Here is a 22,620-nt window from a genome sequence, read left to right as displayed (position 1 = left end):
TAAGGTGATGGTTATGCTTGACACCATTGTGACTGCTGGTATTATTAGCAAAGTTGTAATATTCAGATACAATTAATCAGATCATTGAACAGTAATTGTATTAACCTTTGGAACAATTTTTTTTGTGAAGAGATTCCAGTCTACAAGTTTAACCCTGCATCAGATTGAGATTTACAACAGAGACTGCCAATTCTAGATGTACGATGGGAAGTCTTCTACAAATCATCAATGTACATGTTTTGCTGAGATTTCTTGGCTTTACTTGAGTAATGTGTACAATTTAAATGAGCAGGAACATACTGTGTGAATATGGAACTGAACAATGATGCCAGTTTTAAAAATTATTTTGTATAACTGATTAACTAAACTATCATTTTGTAACTGGATGACTATTCTTGGCCCAGTATATTTGCTAATAAAACCAATGTTATGTATATGAAGATCTTGGCTCTTTCTATCCATATATAATCTGAAATTTATAGTTACTATTTTAAACAATTTTTATTTTGAAGGTGAAATTCACAGAAGATTAGGCAGCCAATAAATTATTCTGGAACACTGGCAGACCTTAAAATATTGTGACAATGTAAGTAATGTATTCATTTACACTATTGATGCTGGAAATGTTTTATCATAATATAGAATCATTTTTGCATTTTGTTTCATAACTGATTTTTATTATACCTTTTGGTTCAACTAGTTGATGAGTTTATGAAATCTAAATCAGGATATATTATATCAAGCAACACACATCAAAGTTGCTGGTGAACGCAGCAGGCCAGGCAGCATCTCTAGGAAGAGGTACAGTCGATGTGTCGGGCCGAGACCCTTCATCAGGACCCTTCGTTGAGTCCTGACGAAGGGTCTTGGCCTGACACATTGATTGTACCTCTTCCTAGAGATGCTGCCTGGCCTGCTGCGTTCACCAGCGACTTTGATGTGTGTTGCTTGAATTTCCAGCATCTGCAGAACTCCTCATGTTTATGTTTTTAAATATATTATATCAACATGATGAAACATAGAATAATATTGTAGTCAACTTTGAAACACGCCCTGTTTTGCAAAAAAAAACTGATAACAGATAATTTTCTTCATATCAATTATTTACTTATTTTCCTCTCACTGTGTGGTGCAGTGCCACAAATATAGCAAGCTACTTGTTATTTCAAACATTTCAATAGCTAATGACTCATCGTGCAGTTTCTACTGTAACTACCTGCTCTTAAAGGAATTGTAGCTCTTGACCAGGAGATCTATATGCGTAATGTTTCTGAATAGAACTGGTAGGTTTGATTATTTGATGTCATTCCAAATATGTCTATTATTTGAATTAGTATAATTTTTGAAATATAATATATTTTAGATCAAACACCGTACTTACAGTCTCATATGTCATTGTTAGCCAGGCTTCATTGCTCTTTAGTATAAATTTTGATACTGGTTGATTATTGGATAGCACAACTGAAATAACTTTTCTTCACTTTGCATGCAACACTTTGGATGAAAATGGCTGTTGCACAAATGGTGTTATATACCCACCATTTTGGTGAGTACAGAGCCTCTTAACTTAAAGTTCTATAAAGTTAAAAACGTACATAGTAATGTTATAGTTACATCTTCTGTTACTGATTATGTACCTGAGTGGCACTGCTGACGTAGCTGAGGTTGACTGTAAGCCTTGCATCACTTAACCATGATAGCCCTAATGTTACTGGATAATCTACAGGGTGTTGGTCTTGATGGTTGTTCTGTTAAATCCCAATAAACTTTTATCCATTGCTTAACCAGGCTTTCACTTCTATCTTTATAATTTGTCTCCTGTCCCCTGATTTTTCAATTGTCTCTTGCTTTTGGTAACGTAGTGGTTAGCTCTGGTCGTTGGAGTGCGGAGTTCAATTGTAAGGAGTCTGTATGTACTCCCTGTGGAATGTGTGTTTTCCCTGGGTGCTCCAGTTTCCTCCCATATTCCAAAATTGTACCGAGTAGGTTAATTGGTCATTGAAAATTGTCCTGGTGATGAGGTTGGAGTTGAAGTGGAGTTCTCAGGGGTTTCTGGGTGGCACAGCTTGCAGGGGTGGAAGGGCCTACTAAATAAAAATAAATGAAATAAAAATCGCAAACCCAATTTCCTTTGCCTTCTATTTGACTTTAATGCAATATCGTGATCTCAGTTCAACAAAAGCCATCAATTGTTTTGGTTTTGGGGCTAAATCAAACAAATGTATTTGACCTGATGTTACTGTTTATGATAATGATATTTTTGGATTTATCATACCTATTACTTAAGCTGACACAATTGTCATCTTATGCTTTATTTTAAATTATTTTTACTTTAAATTACATTTCCAATAGGGATGTACTAAAATCAGTGTCTAAAATTGTGTTATTTTTGAGATCTTCTTTGCATTGAGTAAAAGTTCAGAAGTTTGTAACTATGCCGAAACTTGCTTGAAAACTGGGGCTAGAAATTCACAGTGACCGGCATAATTCTGTGCACACTGGTTTTAATTATTGCTATTCAAAGCTGGCCGTGTAGTGAAATTATAGATAATCAATTATAAATTTGTAATGTGTCTCCTACAGCTTAATAATTTGGATTGGGAGTTTAACTTTTTTAAAATGTTATACATTTCGATAACACAATACATTTTCATTTTGATGGCTAGACTGATTGTAATGTGAAGTGCTGCAATATTTTTTGCAGGCTACTAAATAATGATAATGTATTCATACCATGAAAGAGTATACCTTTTCATTTATTCATGAGATGTGAGTGTCACCAACCAAGGATTTTTACTGCCTTCAGTATGATGGGACTGAACCTCCTTCTTGAATCATTGCAGCTTATATGGTAAAGGTATTCTGATGTGCTGTAGATTGTTGATTTTTGGCGAATAAGGAAATTGAGGGGGTATCTTGGAAGGAACTTGCAAATGATGGAAGCCGATACTGTAATCCTTGTTCTTCTAGGTTTCAGGTTGTGAGTTTGGGCAATGGGTTTGAAGAAGCCTCAGGACGATACTCGACAATACACATTGTAGATGGTACACACTGCACATGGTGTGCATGTGATGGAGAAGAAATTACGATTTAGTATGGTATACTAGACACTGATGGTCAGTTTTGCCAGCAGCTTTCAACTCTAGTCTAAGCTACAGTCTTGATCTAAACACTGATAAGGGGTTTGGTTTTAGAAATGAAAATGACAGTCTGTGGTATCGAGGGTGCAACTGACAAGCATATGGCACCAGAGACCCTCCGTAAAATTAATGTCATTGTGCAATACCTAGTACAAAGGAACATTATCATGAGTGGTTTCAGCCGTGGTAGATTACAGCAGGAATTCCTCATCTTCAATGGTATAAAGTTTTAACGTCATTGAAACTCAACAGTTTGTTCTTTCTAAAGCACAAGATGGCTGAAGCTGTAAAGCCCATTATCCCGGCTGACTTCATAGCAATTTGAGGTCATCCATTTACTTCATCATTTTATCTTGGTTTTCCAGAGCTCTCCATTTACTACAGAAAGAGCAGACCATATCTGTTATGTTTTGTAACTGCAAAACTAACCCCAGGTTTGTGTTTTCTTTTGATTAATGTGTCTACTCTTACTTTTACTTTAGTGAGGCACACATATATGATGTGGTGGGGTAATAAATGTATGCCATTCACATGCTTTTACATATAACCTGTAATGAATTATCTAAACAACAAAGAATGCGTAATCAAACAATATATCTAAAATATTACTCAAATATTACAGAAATATGAAATGCACAACACTCCTCCCTGCTTGGCTGTAAACTCCAACTCAATAGAGGAGGCATCTCATCAGTAATACAACTACTGTACAGACAACCACAGTACTGTAAATTTTAAATTGTTCCATTCAGGCCTTAAGTTTTAATCACTGTAGAAGATTTCTTACTCTTGAGGGATAACATCTTTTCACACCCTGACAAGGATGTGTCACCTACTTGGTAGGTGAGACTTGTGGCTGTGAAACAATCTTAGGTTCTGGGGCCTCTTCTGTGGTTTTTGTAGGAGTTGACTAAGAGACTGTAGGAAATGGTTCCTTCAGTTCTGGACACCTTTCTTCTCCAAGATGCTCTTGGTATTTTCTGGATGTGTTGCCATTCCAAACAGTGCATGGCAAGCTGCTCGATCTGCTTATCTATCCCAGGCCACTCACCAGCCAAAGCTTTGAGCCAATGCTTTCATTTTGACCAAGCCTAGATGACTGGCATGTAGCTCCACCAACGTTTTAGCTCTCAGCTTGGATGGTACAACAACCCTCTCAATCCCCACATAAGGCAACCCCTGTCAAGAGCAGGTTCATTCTGGAGCTGGTAGAAATGGAGGAACTGGAATTTCTGCTGCACATTCCAGCCATTTTGGGTAGACATGTAGACTTGAGACAGTGTGAGGTTTCTTCTGGTTTTCTGTTGGATCATCCCTGCTGTAATATTCACATTTCTGTGCTTTGGATTTGCATTAGGGGAAATACATCAAGAGGAGTGTCCTCTTTTGCAACTTTTTCAGGTACATCTTTTTCCAAGGGTAAATGGGGCAATCCATCAGAATTTCCATGATTAGTTGTCCTCTTGAATTCAATCTTGTAATTGTGTCCTCCAAGAAACAGAGCCCATCTCCGCATTCGTGATACTTCCCTTAGTGAACACCCTTCAAGGGGCTGATGATCAGTTATGAGGGTAAACTCTCTCCCATACAAATACTGGTTGAAATGTTTTTGTACCTCAAACCAGACTATCAATCTATGTGGAATGTATTTGCTGCAGTGGTAAGGGACTGTGATGCAAATGCTATGAAGCCTTCCCTTCCATCATTCAGCACATGACATGACTGCACCTATACCATAAGGCGAGGTGTCACAGACAAGCTTCACAGGACGATGTAGATCATAATGTGAGAGTACAGTGTTGGACGTCTCCATTTCCCTTTACTTTTGGGAAGCCATCTCACACTACTTTGTCCATTGCCACTTCTTCCCAATCTGTAGTAATAAGTTCAAGGGGTGGAGTACAGTAGCCTGGTTTGGCAGGAACCTGTTTTAGTAATTGACAAATCCTAAAAAGGATTGCAACTGTGACATGTTGTTTGGCCTTGGGGCATCCACCACTTGGGTAATTCTTGTGTGTCAATGATGTAACCGGAGTAAGTGAGGCTTGTTTTAAAGAATTCATACTTGTTGCACCATGCCCTGAGCCCATGATGTTCTAATCTTAACACCATCCTGAGATGTTGGAGATGTTCCTTGTCATCCTTACAGGTAACAATTATGTCATCCAGGTAACACTGAGTGTCTGGACAACCTTGCAGCACCTTGTCCATAGCTTTCTGCCAAAGTGCAGGTGCAGAAGCTATTTCAGAAATAAGCCTCTTATACTGATTAAAACCTTTTGTGAGTGATTATGGTGAGAAACACTTTGGACTCTTCTTCTATCTCTATCTGTAGGTAGGCCTCAGCTAAGTCCACTTTGCTTAAATGTTTCCCTCCAGAAAGATTTACAAATATATGATCAAAGATTGATGACTCTTGGTCTGTACTCACTGGAATCCAGAAGAATGAGGGAAGATCTCTTTGAAATGTATTAAATGTTGAAAGGCCTCAATGGAGAGGATATTCCTTACTGTGGGAGTCTAAGAGCAGAGGATACAGCCTCAGAATAAAGGGATGTTCATATAGAATAGAGATGAGGAGGAATTTCTTTAGCCAAACAGTGGTGAATATGTGGTGCTTGTTGCCACAGGTAGCTGAGGAAGCCAAGTTATTTGGGTATATTTAAGGCAGAGGTTGATAGATTCTTGATTAGTTAGGGGGAAAAGGCAGGAGACTGGGGCCGAGAGGAAAATGGATCAGCCATGATGAAATGGTGGAATAGACTTGATGGACCAAATGGCCTAATTCTGTTCCTATATCTTATGGTCTTGTATCTTCTATCCTGGGCAGAGTATATTAATCTACCTTCAGTACAGGGTTGACGATGACCTTAAAATCACCAGAGATCCTGACAGACCCATTCTTCTTGGTTACTGGGACTGTTGGCGTTACCCATGGGCTCCACTCAACCTTAGAAAGAATTCCTTCAACCTCATGCAATTTATCTCACTGACTACTTTATCACAGATACCATAAGGGACTTTGTAAAACTGGGATGTGGCATTTTCATTTAGCACTATTTTACCCTTGATATGTTTGAGTTTTCCAATGCCATCCTTCGGTGATATTAAACTTCATTCTGATTCTGTTACAAATGTCATTGATATAGGAGTTACCTCTTCTCCAGTATAAGTTCTTTGTTGGCTATCTGCAGGCTTAAGTTCAGTATCTTTGAAATGCCATTGGTCTGGTGTATTTGAGCCCCGCCACAATAGTAACACAACTTATTCGGCCAGGCAGGTTTCTGTTTAGACAATGCAATTTTGTTCATGCTCACTTTCATTCTTGATGCTACTTAATTGCATCTCTGGCTGCCTTTTCCATTGATACGCTGATTTTAACTTCCCTTTTAAGTTAAGTTGTGCTTCAGTTAGAAGCTGTTTTGAATGATTTCTTGCAAGATTCAACTTGCTAAATGATCTGTCAGTACATTATTAAGCCCATCACTGAACTGGTAATGCTCAGACAATTTCTTCAATTCAGCCTTGCATGCTGAAATGCTTCCTTTTGATTTTGCTTATGAAGCCTAAAGCATTCTGCAATCAACAATGGTTTCAGTTCTAAAAGTTCCTGCATTACATGCACGATATCAGCAAAGCTCTTTTCGGCTGGTTTGGTTAGAGCAGTCAAACTTTTAAGCACACTGTATACTCTTCCATCTATTATAGTCAGCAACACTGGCACTCATTTCTCACAGGCTATTCTATTTGTTTTAAAATACTGCTCATTTTGTTCAGTATACATAAGCCAGTTACCCTTTTTGCAATTGAATGTGTCTATCTTCCTGATGGTATCCAGCCATTTCTCCCTTTTATTTATGGATATCATCACCTGATATTTACTGTTTATGAACGCATGAAGTTCATCTGTTTTCTGCCTTTTAAAATACTCGAATGTCTTTCTTCTCTTGCAAAAAAAAAGCTGCTTTTTTTTACTTGACTGTTTCATTCCTCTTGCGACGAAATGGTGCTATACCTTTTTTTAAAAACTCTAACATCTCGCTGCGTTTCAACAGGTAGGTGGTCATCTCAGTTTCATTTTAAAACCTCTCCACCACTGTTATGTTTTGAAACTCTAAAACTAATCGAAAGACAAAAACATGGAGCTGGGGATAATTCGGGTAAGTTTAGCTTTTTACTTTAGCGAGATGCACACATATAATGTGGCGGCCTAATGGCATATGCCGTTATTTTACAATCTCAATCTCATGCTGTGTTCAAGCTTTCTGTTTGTACACAATATACTTTATTGAAATAGTTATATTAATGCTTTATTGGAGGAATTGCATTTTGAAATGCAGCAATATATATTTCACCAGAATTTATTTCAAACACTTTTTAGCACACATATATATGTGTGTGAACTAGCTTAATAGTTTTTGGGTACAATTTAAGAGTTCCAATAAAAGATGTTTTGAATAAATTACTGTATATAGATAAATGTATCCCATTTTCCTAACAGCAACAATGTTCTATTACATAACTGAATTTGACATAAAGGAGTAGGGATTTATAATCTGTTAATATTTTCATACCATGCAAGCAGTTATGCTGCAGAATTGTCTGTAATCTACAATTTGTAATGTGTCACATTATCTTCAAGCCCAGCATTCATTATCTTGTATATTGTGAGATTTTTTAGGTGCACAAGTTTACAGTATTCAAATATCTCAATGCGTTTAGGGTAACCTATTTATTTGAGCCTTGCAATTACTTGGATGCTGATATAGCTCTATATGCCCTCACCTTCAACGGTTTCCCCAATGAATAGAGCACTTGTTATCAGCTAATTTAAAGAAGAATTACCAGGCTGTGTGAAATCCTGCTTCCTGCAAACTGAGTGTTTTGACGTTGAAGTACTGTTTATAAATCTGATAGTGAAATTTGCACAATGACATATAAAAAGTATTCACCGCTCCCCCCAGAAGTTTTCATGTTTTATGGTTTTTACAGCTTTGAATCCCAGTGGATTTAATTTGGCTGCTTCTTAGACTGATCGACAAAAAAAAACTCTTTCGTGTGAAAGTGAAAACAGATCTCTACAAAGTGATCTAAATTAATTAAAAAATAAAACACAAAATAATTCATTGCATAAGTATTCAGCCCCTTTAATATAACCACCAAATCATCACTGGTGCAGCGAATTGGTTTTAGAAGTCACTTAATTAGTTAAATGGAGATCACTTGTGTGCAGTCAAGGTGCTCTGACTGAATGTAATAAAAATACAACTGTATCTGAGTCAGTATCCAGGCAAAAACCAGACCATGGAGACAAACTAACATTCCAAGCAACTCTGCAAAAAGGTTATTGAAAAAGCACAAGTCAGGAGATGGATACAAGGAAATTTCCAAGTCACTTGGAGTACAGTCAAATCAATCATCATGACATGGAAAAAATATGGCACAGACGGAAATCTGCCAGGAGCAGGCTATCCTCAAACACTGAGTGACCATGCACCTATGACAACTCTGGAGGAGTTTCAAGCTTGAGTGGCTGAGATGGGAGAGACTGCGCATACAACAACTGTCTTCCGGATGCTTCACCAGTTGCAGTTTTATGGGAGAGTAGCAAAGAAAAAAAACACTTTTTTTGGGGGGGGGGGGGGAATTTCACATGAAATCTTAGCTAGAGTTTGCCAGAAGGTATGTGGAAGACTCTGAAGTCAGCTGGAAGAAGGTTCTATGATCTGATTAAACCAAAATTAAGCATTTTGGCCATCAGACTAAACACTATGTTTGGCATAAGCCAAACACTGCACATCATCAAAAAAAACACTATCCCTACCATGAAGCATGGTGGTGGCTGCATCACATGGGGATGCTTCACTGCAGCAGGCTCTGGAAAGCTTGTGAAGGTAGAGGGAAAATGAATGCAGCAAAATACAGGGAAATCCTGGAGGAAACCCAAATGCAGTTTGCCAGAGAACTGCAACTTGAGAGAAGATTCGTTTTTCCTGCAAGACAATGATCTGAAGCATAAAGCCAAAGCTACACAGGAATGACTTAAAAACAACAAAGTTAATGTCCTGGAGTGGCCAAGTCGGAGTCCAGATCTCAATCCAATTGAGAATTTGTGGCTGGATTTGAAAAGGATTTGAATCTGTTCACTCACGATCCCTAATGCAAGCTCACAGAGCTTGAGCAGTTTTGTAAAGAAGAATGGGGGGAAAATTGCAGCGCCCAGATGTGCAAAGCTGATAGAGACCTATCCACAGAGAGTCAAGGCTGTAATTGCTGCTAAAGGTACATCTATTAAATACTGACTTGAAGTTGGGGGGAATACTTGTGCAATCAATTATTTTGTGCTTCATATTTGTCATTAATTTAGATCACTTTGTAGAGTTCTGTTTTCCCTTTGACATGAAAGAGCCTTTTTCTGTTGATCAGAGTCAAAAAGCCAAATTAAATCCACTGTGATTCAATGTTGTAAAACAATAAAACATGAAAACTTCCAAGGGGGCGAATACTTTTTATAGGCACTGTATTTTGTAATTTTACTATTTCCATCATCTCACCAGATCTGATTACTTTTCTATAGTTACTGAGTCAAGGAACTGTACTTAAATTATTTGCATGGAAATTTTATGATTTAAATAGGATAGAGTTACCTTGTTACGATCTAGTTAGTTTGGTACTGGGGTGTAACTTCTATATTGGCCTCCTGCAGAGCTTAACAGACTGCCAGTACATTCATATAATTTATTGATTGTAACATTCCTTTGACTACACTACACCTATCTTTTTCCCAATAGGGAGGGGATAAGTGGAGAACAAAATAATGTGTTAATCTTACGAACCATCCGTAGACAATTTGAGATTAGAGCCAAATGTCTGTATGTTTTCCTTCCTGGGAAGCATTACAAAGGAAATGTTTTGACACTTTGCATCAAGTTTCCTGCTTTAATCCTTCAATTAAAAAAAAATCCATGTAGAAATGGAGGAGGGTAAGTGGTGGTAGAAATCCTCTGTGGGAATGAAGGGAAAGAAAGGATTATTTCCTCCATCAAACTTTGAGGGACTGAAGTGACACGATTATTTCCTGTATCATCCTTCCAGGTGTTTTTTCTGTCATACTTCCTTCTCCTTTGTGCTTCACACTCTCTGTGTACTACCCCTACCCCGCCTCCAAGTGGCTGTGGAATTTTAGATCTACCCATGTTTTTTTGTTCTGTGGAATTTCCTTTTGAAGTGGAACAGTAATCTAGCCTTGGACAGGGTGTGTTGTACATGAATTTTGACTTAATTTAGAAAGCACTGAATTTCCTATTTGGAAGGACAAGTCCTGTGCATTAAAAATAATTGGAACTCTCGTCCCATCTTGCAAGATCTTTACCTTTTAAAACTGAGCCTCTGAAGCAGGGGTCCCCAACATTTTTGATGCCATGAACCCTTACCATTAACCAAGGGGTCCATAGACCCCAGGTTGGGAAGCCCTGCTCTAAAGCAATTTTTTTTTTAATGTGATTGTTAAGTTGGAGTCCTAACAGAGTTAATCAAGTACAGAAAGTTTGTAAAAGTCATTGGTGAAGCTGCACTTGGAGTACTGTGTACAGTTTTTGGTCATCCTATTATAGATTAAATTGGAAAGAATGCAGAGAAAACTTACAAATATTTGACAAGTTGGCCAGGCAAGGTCTTTATTCCTTGGAACGTAGGAGAATGAGGGGCAATCTTGTAGAAGCGTTTAAAATTATGAGAGGCAAAGTTAACGTGGATAGTAACAGTCCTTTCCTCAGGGTAGGGGGAGTCTAAAACTAGGGAGCATAGGTTGAGGGTGAGAGGGGAAAGATTTAAAAGGGATCTGAGGGGCACCTTTTTCACGTAGAGGGTGGTGAGCATATGGAATGAGCTGCCAGTGGAAGTGGTTGAGGCAGGTTCAACAGTATCATTTAAGAAGTACATAGAACATAGAGGAGTACAGAACAGGAGCAGGCCATTTGTTTCACAATGTTCACATCTAAAAAGCAATCAAAAGCACCCAAACACTAATCCCTCCTACCTACACCATGTCCATATCCCTCCATCTTCCTTACATCCATGTGCCTATCAAAGTGTCTGTTAAAAGCCTACAATGTATTTGCCTCTACCACCTTACTAGGCAGCACATTCCAGGCATCCATGAGTCTGAGTAAAATCTTAACCCTCATATCCCCCTTTGAACCTACACCCTTTCACCTTCAATGCATTCCCTCGAGTATTTGAAGGGCAAGAATCAAGTGTGACAGTGCAAAAGTGTGTATGGAACCGGAGGAGATAGCAGAGGTACTTAATGAATACTTTGCTTCAGTATTCACCATGGAAAAGGATCTTGGCGATTGTAGAGATAACTTATAGCAGATTGAAAAGGTTGAGCATATAGACATTAAGAAAGAGGATGTGCTGGAGCTTTTGGAAAGCATCAAGTTGGATAAGTCTCCGAGACCGGACAAGATGTACCCCAGGCTACTGTGGGAGGCAAGGGAGGAGATTGCTGAAAATGATCTTTGCATCATGAATGGGGACAGGAGAGGTTCTGGAGGATTGGAGGGTTGTAGATGTTGTTCCCTTATTCAAGAAAGGGAGTAGAGATAGCCCAGGAAATTATAGACCAGTGAGTCTTACTTCAGTGGTTGGTAAATTGATGGAAAGGATCCTGAGAGGCAGAATTTATGAACATTTGGAGAGGCATAATATGATTAAGAATAGTCAGCATGGCTTTGTCAAAGGCAGGTTGTGCCTTACGAGCCTGATTGAATTTTTTGAGGATGTGACTAAACACATTGATGAAGGTAGAGCAGTAGATGTAGTGTATATGGATTTTAGCAAAGCATTTGATAAGGTACCCCATGCAAGGCTTATTGAGAAAGTAAGGAGGCATGGGATCCAAGGGGACCTTGCTTTGTGGATCCAGAACTGGTTTGCCCACAGAAAGCAAAGAGTGGTTGTAGACAGGTCATATTCTGCATTGAGGTCGGTTACTGGTGGTGTGCCTCAGGGATCTGTTCTGGGACCCCTACTCTTTGTGATTTTTATAAATGACCTGGATGAGGAAGTGGAGGGATGGGTTAGTAAATTTGCTGATGACACAAAGGTTGGGGGTGTTGTGGATAGTGTGGAGGGCTGTTAGAGGTTACAGCAGAACATCGATAGGATGTAAAACTGGGCTGAGCAGTGGCAGGTGGAGTTCAACCCAGCTAAGTGTGAGGTGGTTCATTTTGGTAGGTCAAATATGATGGCAGGATATAGTATTAATGGTAAGACTCTTTGCAGTGTGGAGGATCAGAGGGATCTTGGGGTCCGAGTCGATAGGACACTCAAAACTACTGTGCAGATTGACTCTGTGGTTAAGAAGGCATACAGTGCGTTGGCCTTCATCAACTGTGGGATTAAGTTTAACAGCTGAGAGGTAATGTTACAGCTATATAGGACCCTGGTCAGTCCCCACTTGCAGTACTGTGCTCAGTTCTGGTCACCTCACTACAGGAAGGATGTGGAAACTAAAGAAAGGGTGCAGAGGAGATTTACAAGGATGTTGCCTGGATTGGGGAGCATGCCTTATGAGAATAGGTTGAGTGAACTCGGCCTTTTCTTCTTGGAGCAGTGGAGGATGAGAGATGACCTGATAGAGGTGTATAAGATGATGAGAGGCATTGATCGTGCGGATAGTCAGAGGCTTTTTCCCAGGGCTGAAATGGCTAACACGAGAGGGCACAGTATTAAGGTGCTTGGAAGTAGGTACAGAGGAGATGTCAGGGGTAAGTTGCTTTTTTTTTTTTACGCGGAGAGTGGTGAGTGCGTGGAATGGGCTGCCAGAGACAGTGGTGGAGGTGGATACGATATGGTCTTTTAAGAGACTCCTGGATAGGTGCATGGAGCTTAGAAAAGAGGGTTATGGGTAATCCTAGGTAATTTCTAAAGGGAGGGGAGGAGAAGACGCAGCGTGCACAGCCGCTCTGAAATGATATCGTATTTGTAAGTAGGATGCCGTGCACAATCCTGATTTGATGGAGACAGATGTGAGAAGCACAGAGGAATATCTGGAGAAACATCTGAAATGCCCGCTTCGCTGCCGCTGCTACTGTGTGATTGAGAATCTCCGGAGGGGAAGGCCCCAAATCCTTGGCTTTGCCTATTGCCTGTTGCTGGGGCTGGGGTCGAAGTGGTCAGCAGAGATTGTGCTCGGAGTCAGAGGGCTGGTCGGAGGCTCGAAGTTTTCGGATGGACTCAAGAGTCGGCTGTGGTCAGGTGCTTCCAGGTGCTGCATCGGCAAGTTTGCAGCGCTGGAGGTTCATGGCAGGGAGAGTTTTTCTTCCTTCTACCATCTCCATGAGATAGATGTTGGGACTTCCGAGAGACTTTCAGTCTTTTTTTTTTAACCGTGCCCATGGTCTGTTCTTTATCAAATTATGGTATTGCTTCGCACTGTTGTAACTATATGTTATAATTATGTGGTTTTTGTCAGTTTTTTTAGTCTTGGTTTGTCTTGTGTTTCTGTGATATTATTCTGGAGGAACATTTATCATTTCTTAATGCATGCATTACTAAATGACAATAAAAGAGGACTGTGTGTCCTCATAATCTAAAAAAAGGTAAGTACATGTTTGGCACAGCAATGTGGGCTGAAGGGCCTGTACTGTTTTCTATGTTTCTATGGTATTAGACATTTCAGCCCTGGGAAACACATGCTCTCTGTCCACTCTACCAATGCATCGCATAATCTTGTAAACCTCTATCAGATCACCCCTTATCTTCTGGCACTCCAGAGAAAACAACCCAAGCTTATCCAGCCTCTTGTGATAGCACTTTAAGTGTATGGCGGGACGAGAATTAGATATGGATCCAAATACAATAAATTGGGACCAGTTAGATGGGCACTGTGGTTGGCTTGGGCTAATTGGGCTGAAGGGCTTGTATCTGAAGGATCTGTATTACTCTATGATAGAGCTTGGCTCACTGAGTAAACGCCAACCATAAAGCATCCTTTTGCATCAATCCTATTTTATTCTACCCGGATTACTACAATTGTCTCTTCTTACCCACCACTCAGATTCTGGCACTCACCAACACACTAGACCTGATTTACAATTATTAATTAACTTTTTTAACTGGCATATGGAAGGACCTGGAGTACCTGAGGATAATCCACATGGTCACAGAATGAGTGAACTTCACAAATATAGCACTAGAGGTTATGATTCAACCCAAGTCGGTGAAACTGGGAGGCTCTGCTGCCTCACACTTCAACTTATAATATCTTGGGGTTTGAAAGTTTTTACTAATATTAAAATTTACCTAAAATGTATCTATCCAATATATGCTGGAAGTTGAAGCTTTTAAAATATACTTTCAAAATGCTGGAGGAACTCAGCAGGCCAGGCAGCATCTATGGATGTAGACTGTACTCTTTTCCATAGATGCTGCCTGGCCTGCTGAGTTCCTCTAGCATTTTGTGTGTGTTGCTTGGATTTCCAGCATCTGCAGATTTTCTCCTTGTTTTTAAAACATACATTAGCTTTTATTGTGTTTGGTCATTACTGCTGTGAATTATTATATGTATCAGGGTTATGTGGTAAGTTCTCATTTTTGTTCCTGTTACTGGATTCCAAATTCCAAAAATACAGGGCTTTAAGATTACAATGATTGGGTATTTTTTATATCATCACAACTGCCCAGCTCCTGTCAGTTTCATAAATAAATGTGAATTGCAGGAAATATTGTGTTACAATATTTTGACAACTGAGTTTTTTTTAGTTCTTTTGTTCCAGTGATAGCTTATAATTACAGACAAAGATCTTCCAACAAGGCATTCAGAAATAATGCGAAGTTGCTTGCAAACTTTTGTTGTTTTGCAAATTGTTCCTGAGGTTCAATCGTAAAGATTTTCATTTACACGTTTCCCACGTCTCAATGGCTTGCTGATTGGCAATACTGTGAATTACCACAAAGGTAGATGGGTGACAGAAGAATTGATGGTATGAAAGGGCAAAAGTGGGAGAATATGTTTCAGGGGAAAATAAGTGATAATTAGATGGTTTTGAGGGTTAGGATGGGGTTCTGGGCTCACGGCTGCTACTGAAGTTAAAAGGAAACAAGAGAAATGATGAGGGTGAGAAGAGACTTGATTCAAGTATGTGAGATCCCAAGGAGTCTTCACTGGTGTCACAAGAGGGGTTGACCTATTTGCTGGCCAAAAGCCGCTTCCACTGTGTCAGTCATTGATTGGCCCGTTTAAAAGTTGCGGCCACTCTTTCCCATCGGTTGGCTTGTGTGCCACCACATCGATTTCCAGTTTTGGGCACCTTGGGGGTTGTAAGAATAGCACATGAGGGAGACTTGGTCTCTCTCTTTCCTTAATCCCCAAGTTAATTTCAGACTGGGATAATGACTAGGGCTGAAGAATCATTGGGAAAGTATGCTCCAGATGTGCACTCTTAGCTAAGTATATGTAAGTTGAATGTTTAGTTTCGAAGTTCGTGTAACTTTAGGGGACTTAGATGTTTGGTTGAATCTTTTACTGCTTGTAATTAAATGATTAGTATGCTTATTCGTAATTTCTGTGTTCTGTCTCTCTTGCCAAACCCGCGAACCTGCTTCCACATTACAATTGGATCAATGTAAAGAGGATGTTTCTGAATGGGGGGAATCTAAACCTGAGAGACACTGTTTAAAAATAAGGATCCTGTAATTAGGAAAGCGAAGTAAAAATTTATCTGCACAGGTCTTTCAAACACTTTCATAAAAAGCAGTAGAATAATCTTACATTGGGGTTAGATGCAAGTGGGATGAGGTTACTGCAGGCTGATGGGTACGAAGAGTTTAAGATTAGATTACATCATCTGTGATCTTGCTAAATGGCAAAGCAGTCTCAAAGCTGAATGGCCTGTGCCAACTTCTAATTCATTTAGTTTACATTTGTACGAGGACATGGATGGTTTCTCATGCATATCCAGACTCAGCACAAATTTGGGCTGCTATCTCTTGTCTATCAGATTCCTAGAGTTGCTATTTATCAAATGAATATGTAACTCATGACCACCATTAGGAATGCAGAAGCCATGGTGCTAAGGCATGCTTTCTGAACAGATGTTGTGTTACGAAAAAGACCAATTTGATATGCAGCAAAGGAACAAAAACATTGACAAGTGTACTATAGGAATCAAAAGATGGTATATAACTGTGAAGGGGAGACAAATGTTTATATTTAGTCTAGTAATGTTAAAAGGCATAAGAAGAGTTTAAAAACTGCTTGCTTGAATGGGGAAAATTTTTTTAGTATATCCCTGTATTTCAAATTAATAGAACAATACAGCACAGAAACCAGTAGGAACCTTACTGAAATCAAGAAGGTAGAGAGCTGGAAATAGAGGGTTGTCTTTCTCACTGGAGGTCTATAAACTAGTGGTGTGCTGCAGGGATTGGTGCTGGATCCACTGTTATTTGTCACTTGTATCAACGATATGGATGATAATGTGGTAAACTGAATCAGCAAATTTGTAGATGACACCATGATTAGTGGCATGGTGGATAGTGAGGAAAGCTATCAAAGCTTGAAGCGGGCTTTGGGCCAGCTGAGAAAATGGGCTGAAAAATGGCAGATGGAATTTAATGCAGACAAGTGTGAGTTGTTGCACTTTGGGAGGACAGACCAGGATAGGACTTGCATGGCGAGTGGCAGGGCATTGACGATTGAGGTAGAATAGAGGGATCTGGGAATATAGACCCATAATGTATTGAAACTGTGTTGCGGGTAGATAAGGCATTTAAGAGAGGTTTTGGCACATTAGCCTCATAAATCAGAGCACTGAGTCCAGGAGTTGAGATGTTTTGTTGAAGTTGTATAAGATGTTGGTGAGGTCAAATTTGTAGTGTTGTCTGCAGTTCTGGTTACCTACCTACAGGAAAGTCATCAATAAGGTTGAAAGAGTACAGAGAAAATTTACAAGGATGATCCTGGGACCTGAGGACCTGATTTGTAGGGAAAGGATGAATAGGTTCGGATTTTATTCCTTGGAGCGCAAGAGAATGAGGGGATTTTATATATACAGAATTGTAATGAATATAGTTAGGATAAATACATGCAGGCTTCTCCCCCTGAGATTGGGTGAGACTAGAACTGAGGTCATAGGTAAAGGATGAAAGGTGAAAAATTTAAGGGGAACCTGAGGGGAACTTCTCCACTCAGAGGACAGTGCAACAAGCTGCCAGAGGAACTGCTGAATGTGAGTTCCATTGTAACATTTAAGAGATGTTTGGATGGGTAATGGATGACAGAGGTATAGAGGACTATGGTCTGGGTGTAGGTAAATCGGACGAGGCAAAAATGGGTTGACATGGACTAGGTGGGCTGAATATACTGTTTCGGTGGTGTAGTTCTCTTTATGTCTTATGGTCTTCTAACTGTAGATTCTATAGAAGATCGTTGATTTTAGTCAGAGTGAATCTAGTGAATCCCCTCTGCACCTTCCCCAGCACAACCACATCCTAGGACAGGATTATCCCACGACGTTGAACTTCAAAGTCACTACGTAATCAGCATCAGAATAGTATTACACTGTATATAGCAATTGTCATCTGTACAAAAACTCACATTTGTCTTACCATATGGATCGTATAAAATATTAAAATCCTAACATTGTACAAGTCTGCTCACGTGTTAAATTGTAATATAAAATGTGATTTTTTTTCTGTCCCAGTCCATCAATTACTTTGCCTCTACTGCTGAGTACCGAGTCGTGTTAAACATGTCCAAAGGTATACGTAACTCTTGGACAGATTATGCTCCGTACAGCGATTAAGTATTGGACTGTTATGGACGTTGCGGTTCTAAATTACGTTTTGGCTTAATTAGCTCGTCCTAAATTTAAAGCTTTAAATCACCGTAGCATTTCCATTACTTCACTATCTTAAATCAACCTACTGCATTTAAAAAAGAGCAAAAGGAGATTATTACTATACAAATTTTGTACAGTATAGCCAAGTAAAAAGTATTAACACTACATGGGTCCTTATTATAGACCTGTTACTATGAGTACAATTCGTGAAGATGGAGAAAGTCGCCATCTTCGTGCTGGTCCGACTCTCATTGCCATGGTAACTCCCTGCTTTTCTAAAAGCAGATGCTCTGTTTGCGTTCTCTCACCAGGCCTGCTACATTACAATACGTACAGCTGTTCATTTTTTTTTGCGTTATTGTCCTGCCGTCTCTTGCCCCTCCCCATCAGTAAATTTCATTGACCAACAGCACCCACTCAAATTACTGTTTAAACATATTTTACTTGGCGAAGAACTATCGTACCTGAATGTGCTACTTCAATACCACACCTTTTCGTTAGCTCCAATGCATACCATAATGTGAACCCAACGTTGCTTGCATCCAATTGCAGACATTCTGATCCCAATAATCTCCAATTCTGCATTCATCTTGAGGGGTTCTGTTCCACTGTGAACCACGCCACACGGTTAAAGTCGCGATGAGTCGTGATTACAATTGATTTTACAATCTGTTTGAGGATATTAATGAACACTCCTGCAGTTCCTTTAATTTCCATGCCCAAGCTTGAAGAATCAGAATCTTTGAGGCATCAAAAGCTTTACTTGATCCAACAGGATCGGAATAGTGAGGCGAGAACACAATACGGTACTGGAGAGAAAACTAGTAAATAGCACTTCAGTCACCTCCAGACGTCTCGATAGACGCGTCGGATTTATGAAGACGTGTCCCCGCCATTCATGACTGACTGAAACGTTTAAGGTACGATCCTGGAAAGATGAATCGAGTCCGAACAGTGACACCTGGCGTGGGAGGCGCCAAAATATTTCTCTGCTACGTTTACGATTTGTTGACATGCCCTGATCCAGGGTGCCCACGGTTGTGCTGTTTGCTGTTGCTCTGGCACGCTCCATGGTGTTCTGTTTTATACCCAGCGATTGGATACAAGGTGAGTTAGGTTATTGTGATTGGTTCGTTTGAGTCGATAGCTGCTTATTTTACATGCCCCGATCCACCCATAACAGAAACTGATACTTGCCATGAGTTTGGATCTTTCGTACAATATATCGTGAGGTGTTTTTTAAAAAAAGATCTTTGGGTGCTGCTCTTCCTTTGCTTTGATATCATTGCTGTCTGCACGTAAGGTGAGATGCTCTGAGTTTAGCTTTGAATTGTGAGCATTTTTCCCTATTATTTTTGTTACTTTTGTTGTTATGTTTTTAAACAGACGCCATTTTGCACCGAGGTATTAATTGTGCGGCATTATCCTTCAATGAAGCATCTTTCTGAGCAAGTTCTCGAGTGTACGCGAGCAGCTAGATAGAATAATTTTAATTTTTGTCTAAGACAATTTTAATTTGTTTCAGCGACTTTTTTCATTAGAGCAATATTCCTACCTTGTTCTGATGTTCAGCCTTTTTCTATAAACTTCCACGTACTTTCTGTAAATATAGCATTCATAGTTGATTGCATTCAGCAAGACAGCATATTGGAGCTCTTGCTGTTGCATTGCATCTGTTACCCTTTGCATTGGCTGTGGAACAGTTTTTTTTTGTTTTGAACAATTACAGTATCCTTAAACAATGAACTTTAGCGGTTGTTACCGGTCTGGGCACGGTAGTGTTCCTTTGTGCGTGAATTTCATTTATAAAGGGAAAAAAATGTTTGTGCATTGTTTGCGAATGTGCTGTTTCGGAGCTAGTTGTAACTGGGCTGGTCAGTAGGGGGGTCTCCTTTGTTTCGTTTTCTTTTGTGTTGTCAGCCTCCTGCTGTCTGGAAAGGAGGATGGGGGGCAGGGAGGCTTATTCTTGCGTGTTTGTTGTCATCGAACTGCTGATTTAAATACATCTTCCTTGTGGGATTTGAACTCTCTATTTCTAAAATGCAGTAGTCCGGATTTAGTGTGTGTGTGGGGGGGGGGGGTGGAAACAATCTGTAGGTATTATAAAGGTAAATTTCAGGAAGCACCAATAGCGCGGTCCCCTAAATGGTAGTTCTATTTAAATATATAGTTTTCGTGAAGATTTCACTAATAATGTAGGGCTTCGAATACGTTTCCCAGTCGCAAATTACGTCCTTTGACTGTCAAGATTTACATTTATTGCATGATGCAAATTGTGGTCCCTCAATACATCGGAATACCTCAATGCTTCAAAATATTTCTCATTTACTGCTTTTAAAGCGTGGAATTTAGTGTCTTTTATTCCTAAGAGTGGAATCTCAGCAAAATCGAACAACATGAATAACTGGGCAACTGTAGACGTGAGGTGCGCCAAAACTACCCATTTTCCACAAATCCTATACTGATTCTTGATTCAGCTGAACTCTTTAGACCTCACCCACAAACTGTCCACGCCCCCATGTTAAAACTGCGCGAGTGGATCAATACGCTGGCTCCGGTTAGCTCTGAATGCATTAACTTGCAAAAAGCGTACCAAACAAGCAAGTACTTTTTAAAAATCATACGCTTACTAAGAAAAGTATTTTAATAATTGTACACTAATGTTATAGTAAATTTAATATCTGCTTCTATTGAACAATTCAAGATTTGGTTAACTGGTTTCTGTTATGTTACGTTAAAAATTAAATAAAAACTGAAGATGCTGGTAATATGTACAAAAAAACATAAATTACCTGATGAAATATCATTGACTATGGTTCTTCAGAAGCCACATAACCTGTCAAATGTTTCCAGGCTGTTTTGTTTTTGTTTCACTTATATTAATGGAATCAGGTTTAATAGCACCAGCATATGTTGTGAAATCTGTTGTCTTTCGAGCAGCAGTAGAATGCAATACATAATAATAGGAAAAACAAATGAATTACAATGTGTGTATATGTATATTAAATAGTTAAAGTAAGTAGTGCAAAAAAAACAGAATTAAAAAAAAGTAGTGAGGTAGTATTCATGGGTTCAATGTCCGTTTAGAAATTGGATGCCAGAAGGGAAGAAGTTGTTCCTGAATTGTTGAATGTGTGGCTTCAGGCTCCTGTTCCTCCTTCCTGATGGTAAAAATGAGAAGAGGGCATGCCCTGGGTGGTGGGGGGTGGGGGGGGGGGGGGAGGTTAGTCTCCTACAATGTATTTGAAGGTATTTATTTTAAAATTCCTGCTTTTGCAGCTGCAGTGCTGATGTTGTGGTTAATTACTACTCTTAAAAGCACAAAGGAATGTTTTCCTATTGTTTAAAGAAAACAATTTCCTCACTGCAAGGTTTTATCATCATTAAGATGAATTGTGGAAACATAGGCTATCTTCTTAATCAAGCATGCTATTTATATGTTCCCTGATACTTTGAGTTTTTCTAATACAGTTGCAAGAAAAAGTTTGCGAACCCTTTGCGATTTCCTGTTTTTCTGCATTAATTGTTCATAAAATGTGGTCTGATCTTCATCTAAGTCACAATAATAGACGAACACAATCTGCCTAAACTAATAACACACAAACAATTGTACTACTTCTAGTCAATACTGAGTTTTCAGTATTGTACTAAACACTCAGTCTAGGTTCAAAAATTATGTGAACCTCTGGGGTTCATGTGAACCATTTGCAAAAGCTACTTGGAGTCTGGTGTTCTAGTCAATGAGATGTGAGTGGAAGGTGTGGGCTTTAGAAGTGTCCTGCCCTATATAAAAAAAAAGACACACAAACTCAGGTTACTGACAAAGCCTGCTCTTCTCAAAAAAGATCTGTTTATGTGCACCATGTCTCGATCAAACAACTTCCACAGGAGCTCAGAAGAAGAATTGTAGAGATGCATGAAGCTGGAAAAGGCTACAGAAGCATTTCTAAATACCTGAATATTCATGTTAGTCCACATCCAGAGAAGAAGAATTTCAGAGTTGTATACTTTGATAATAAAATGAACCTTTGAGTAAGTAAAAATGAAGGAATTTCAGTACTGTTGCTACACTACCTAGGAGTGAGTGTCCTGCAAAGGTTGCACCAAGAGCACAACATGCAATGCTAAAAAGACGTGAAAAAGAATGCAAGGGTAACAACAAAAGACCTGCAGAAATCTCTGAAGTCTCTGTTCATGTGTCTACTATAAGAAAAAGACTGAACAAGAATAGTGTTCATGGAAGGGCACCACAGAAGAAACCACTGCTCTCCGAAACAAACATTGCTGCACATCACAGATTTGCAAAAGACCACCTGGATATTCGGCAATGCTTCTGGGACAATGTTCTGTGGTCAATGAGACAAAAGTTGAACTTTTTGACAGAAGTGTATGCCGCTATGTTTGGAAGAAAAAGGGCACCGCACACAGATACCAAAATCTCACCCCACCTGTGAAGTGACTGCTTTGCTGCCTAGGGGCCTGGACAGCTTGCAGTCGTTGAGGGAACAATGAATTCAAAGTTGTATCAAGACATTTTACAGGAGAATATCAGGGTAGTGGACCATCGCCTGAAGCTTAATAGAAGTTAAATGATGCAACAAGATAATGATCCAAGTAAATCAACAGCAGAA

General features: G+C 39.4%; 1 protein-coding gene and 1 long non-coding RNA gene across 5 annotated transcripts in view; one reads left to right on the top strand and one right to left on the bottom strand.

Moving 5' to 3' along the window:
* LOC134339148 (uncharacterized) overlaps positions 1 to 18,827 on the bottom strand; it is a 28,234-nt gene extending 9,407 nt beyond the window's left edge. Inside the window, exon 1 of the long non-coding RNA XR_010016348.1 lies at positions 18,454 to 18,827. This is a non-coding gene — a long non-coding RNA (uncharacterized LOC134339148). The remainder of the gene's footprint in view (positions 1 to 18,453) is intronic.
* The window catches only part of epb41a (erythrocyte membrane protein band 4.1a), a 162,601-nt gene that overhangs the window by 6,762 nt on the left and 133,219 nt on the right, over positions 1 to 22,620 (top strand). The window contains exon 2 of one of the 4 annotated variants that reach the window (XM_063035512.1): positions 513 to 586. In XM_063035512.1, coding sequence (XP_062891582.1) covers positions 585 to 586 — 2 coding nt within the window. In that variant the 5' untranslated portion in view covers positions 513 to 584. Of the gene's footprint in view, positions 1 to 512; positions 587 to 899; positions 1,547 to 19,001; positions 19,097 to 19,162; positions 19,293 to 22,620 lie in introns of those variants that run through there. The other 3 variants (XM_063035515.1, XM_063035516.1, XM_063035514.1) reach the window with 3 other exon arrangements.

This window comes from Mobula hypostoma, chromosome 28 (genome assembly GCF_963921235.1).
Source record: "Mobula hypostoma chromosome 28, sMobHyp1.1, whole genome shotgun sequence".
Taxonomy (NCBI): domain Eukaryota; kingdom Metazoa; phylum Chordata; class Chondrichthyes; order Myliobatiformes; family Myliobatidae; genus Mobula; species Mobula hypostoma.
This window is presented reverse-complemented; position numbering and strand designations above follow the sequence as displayed.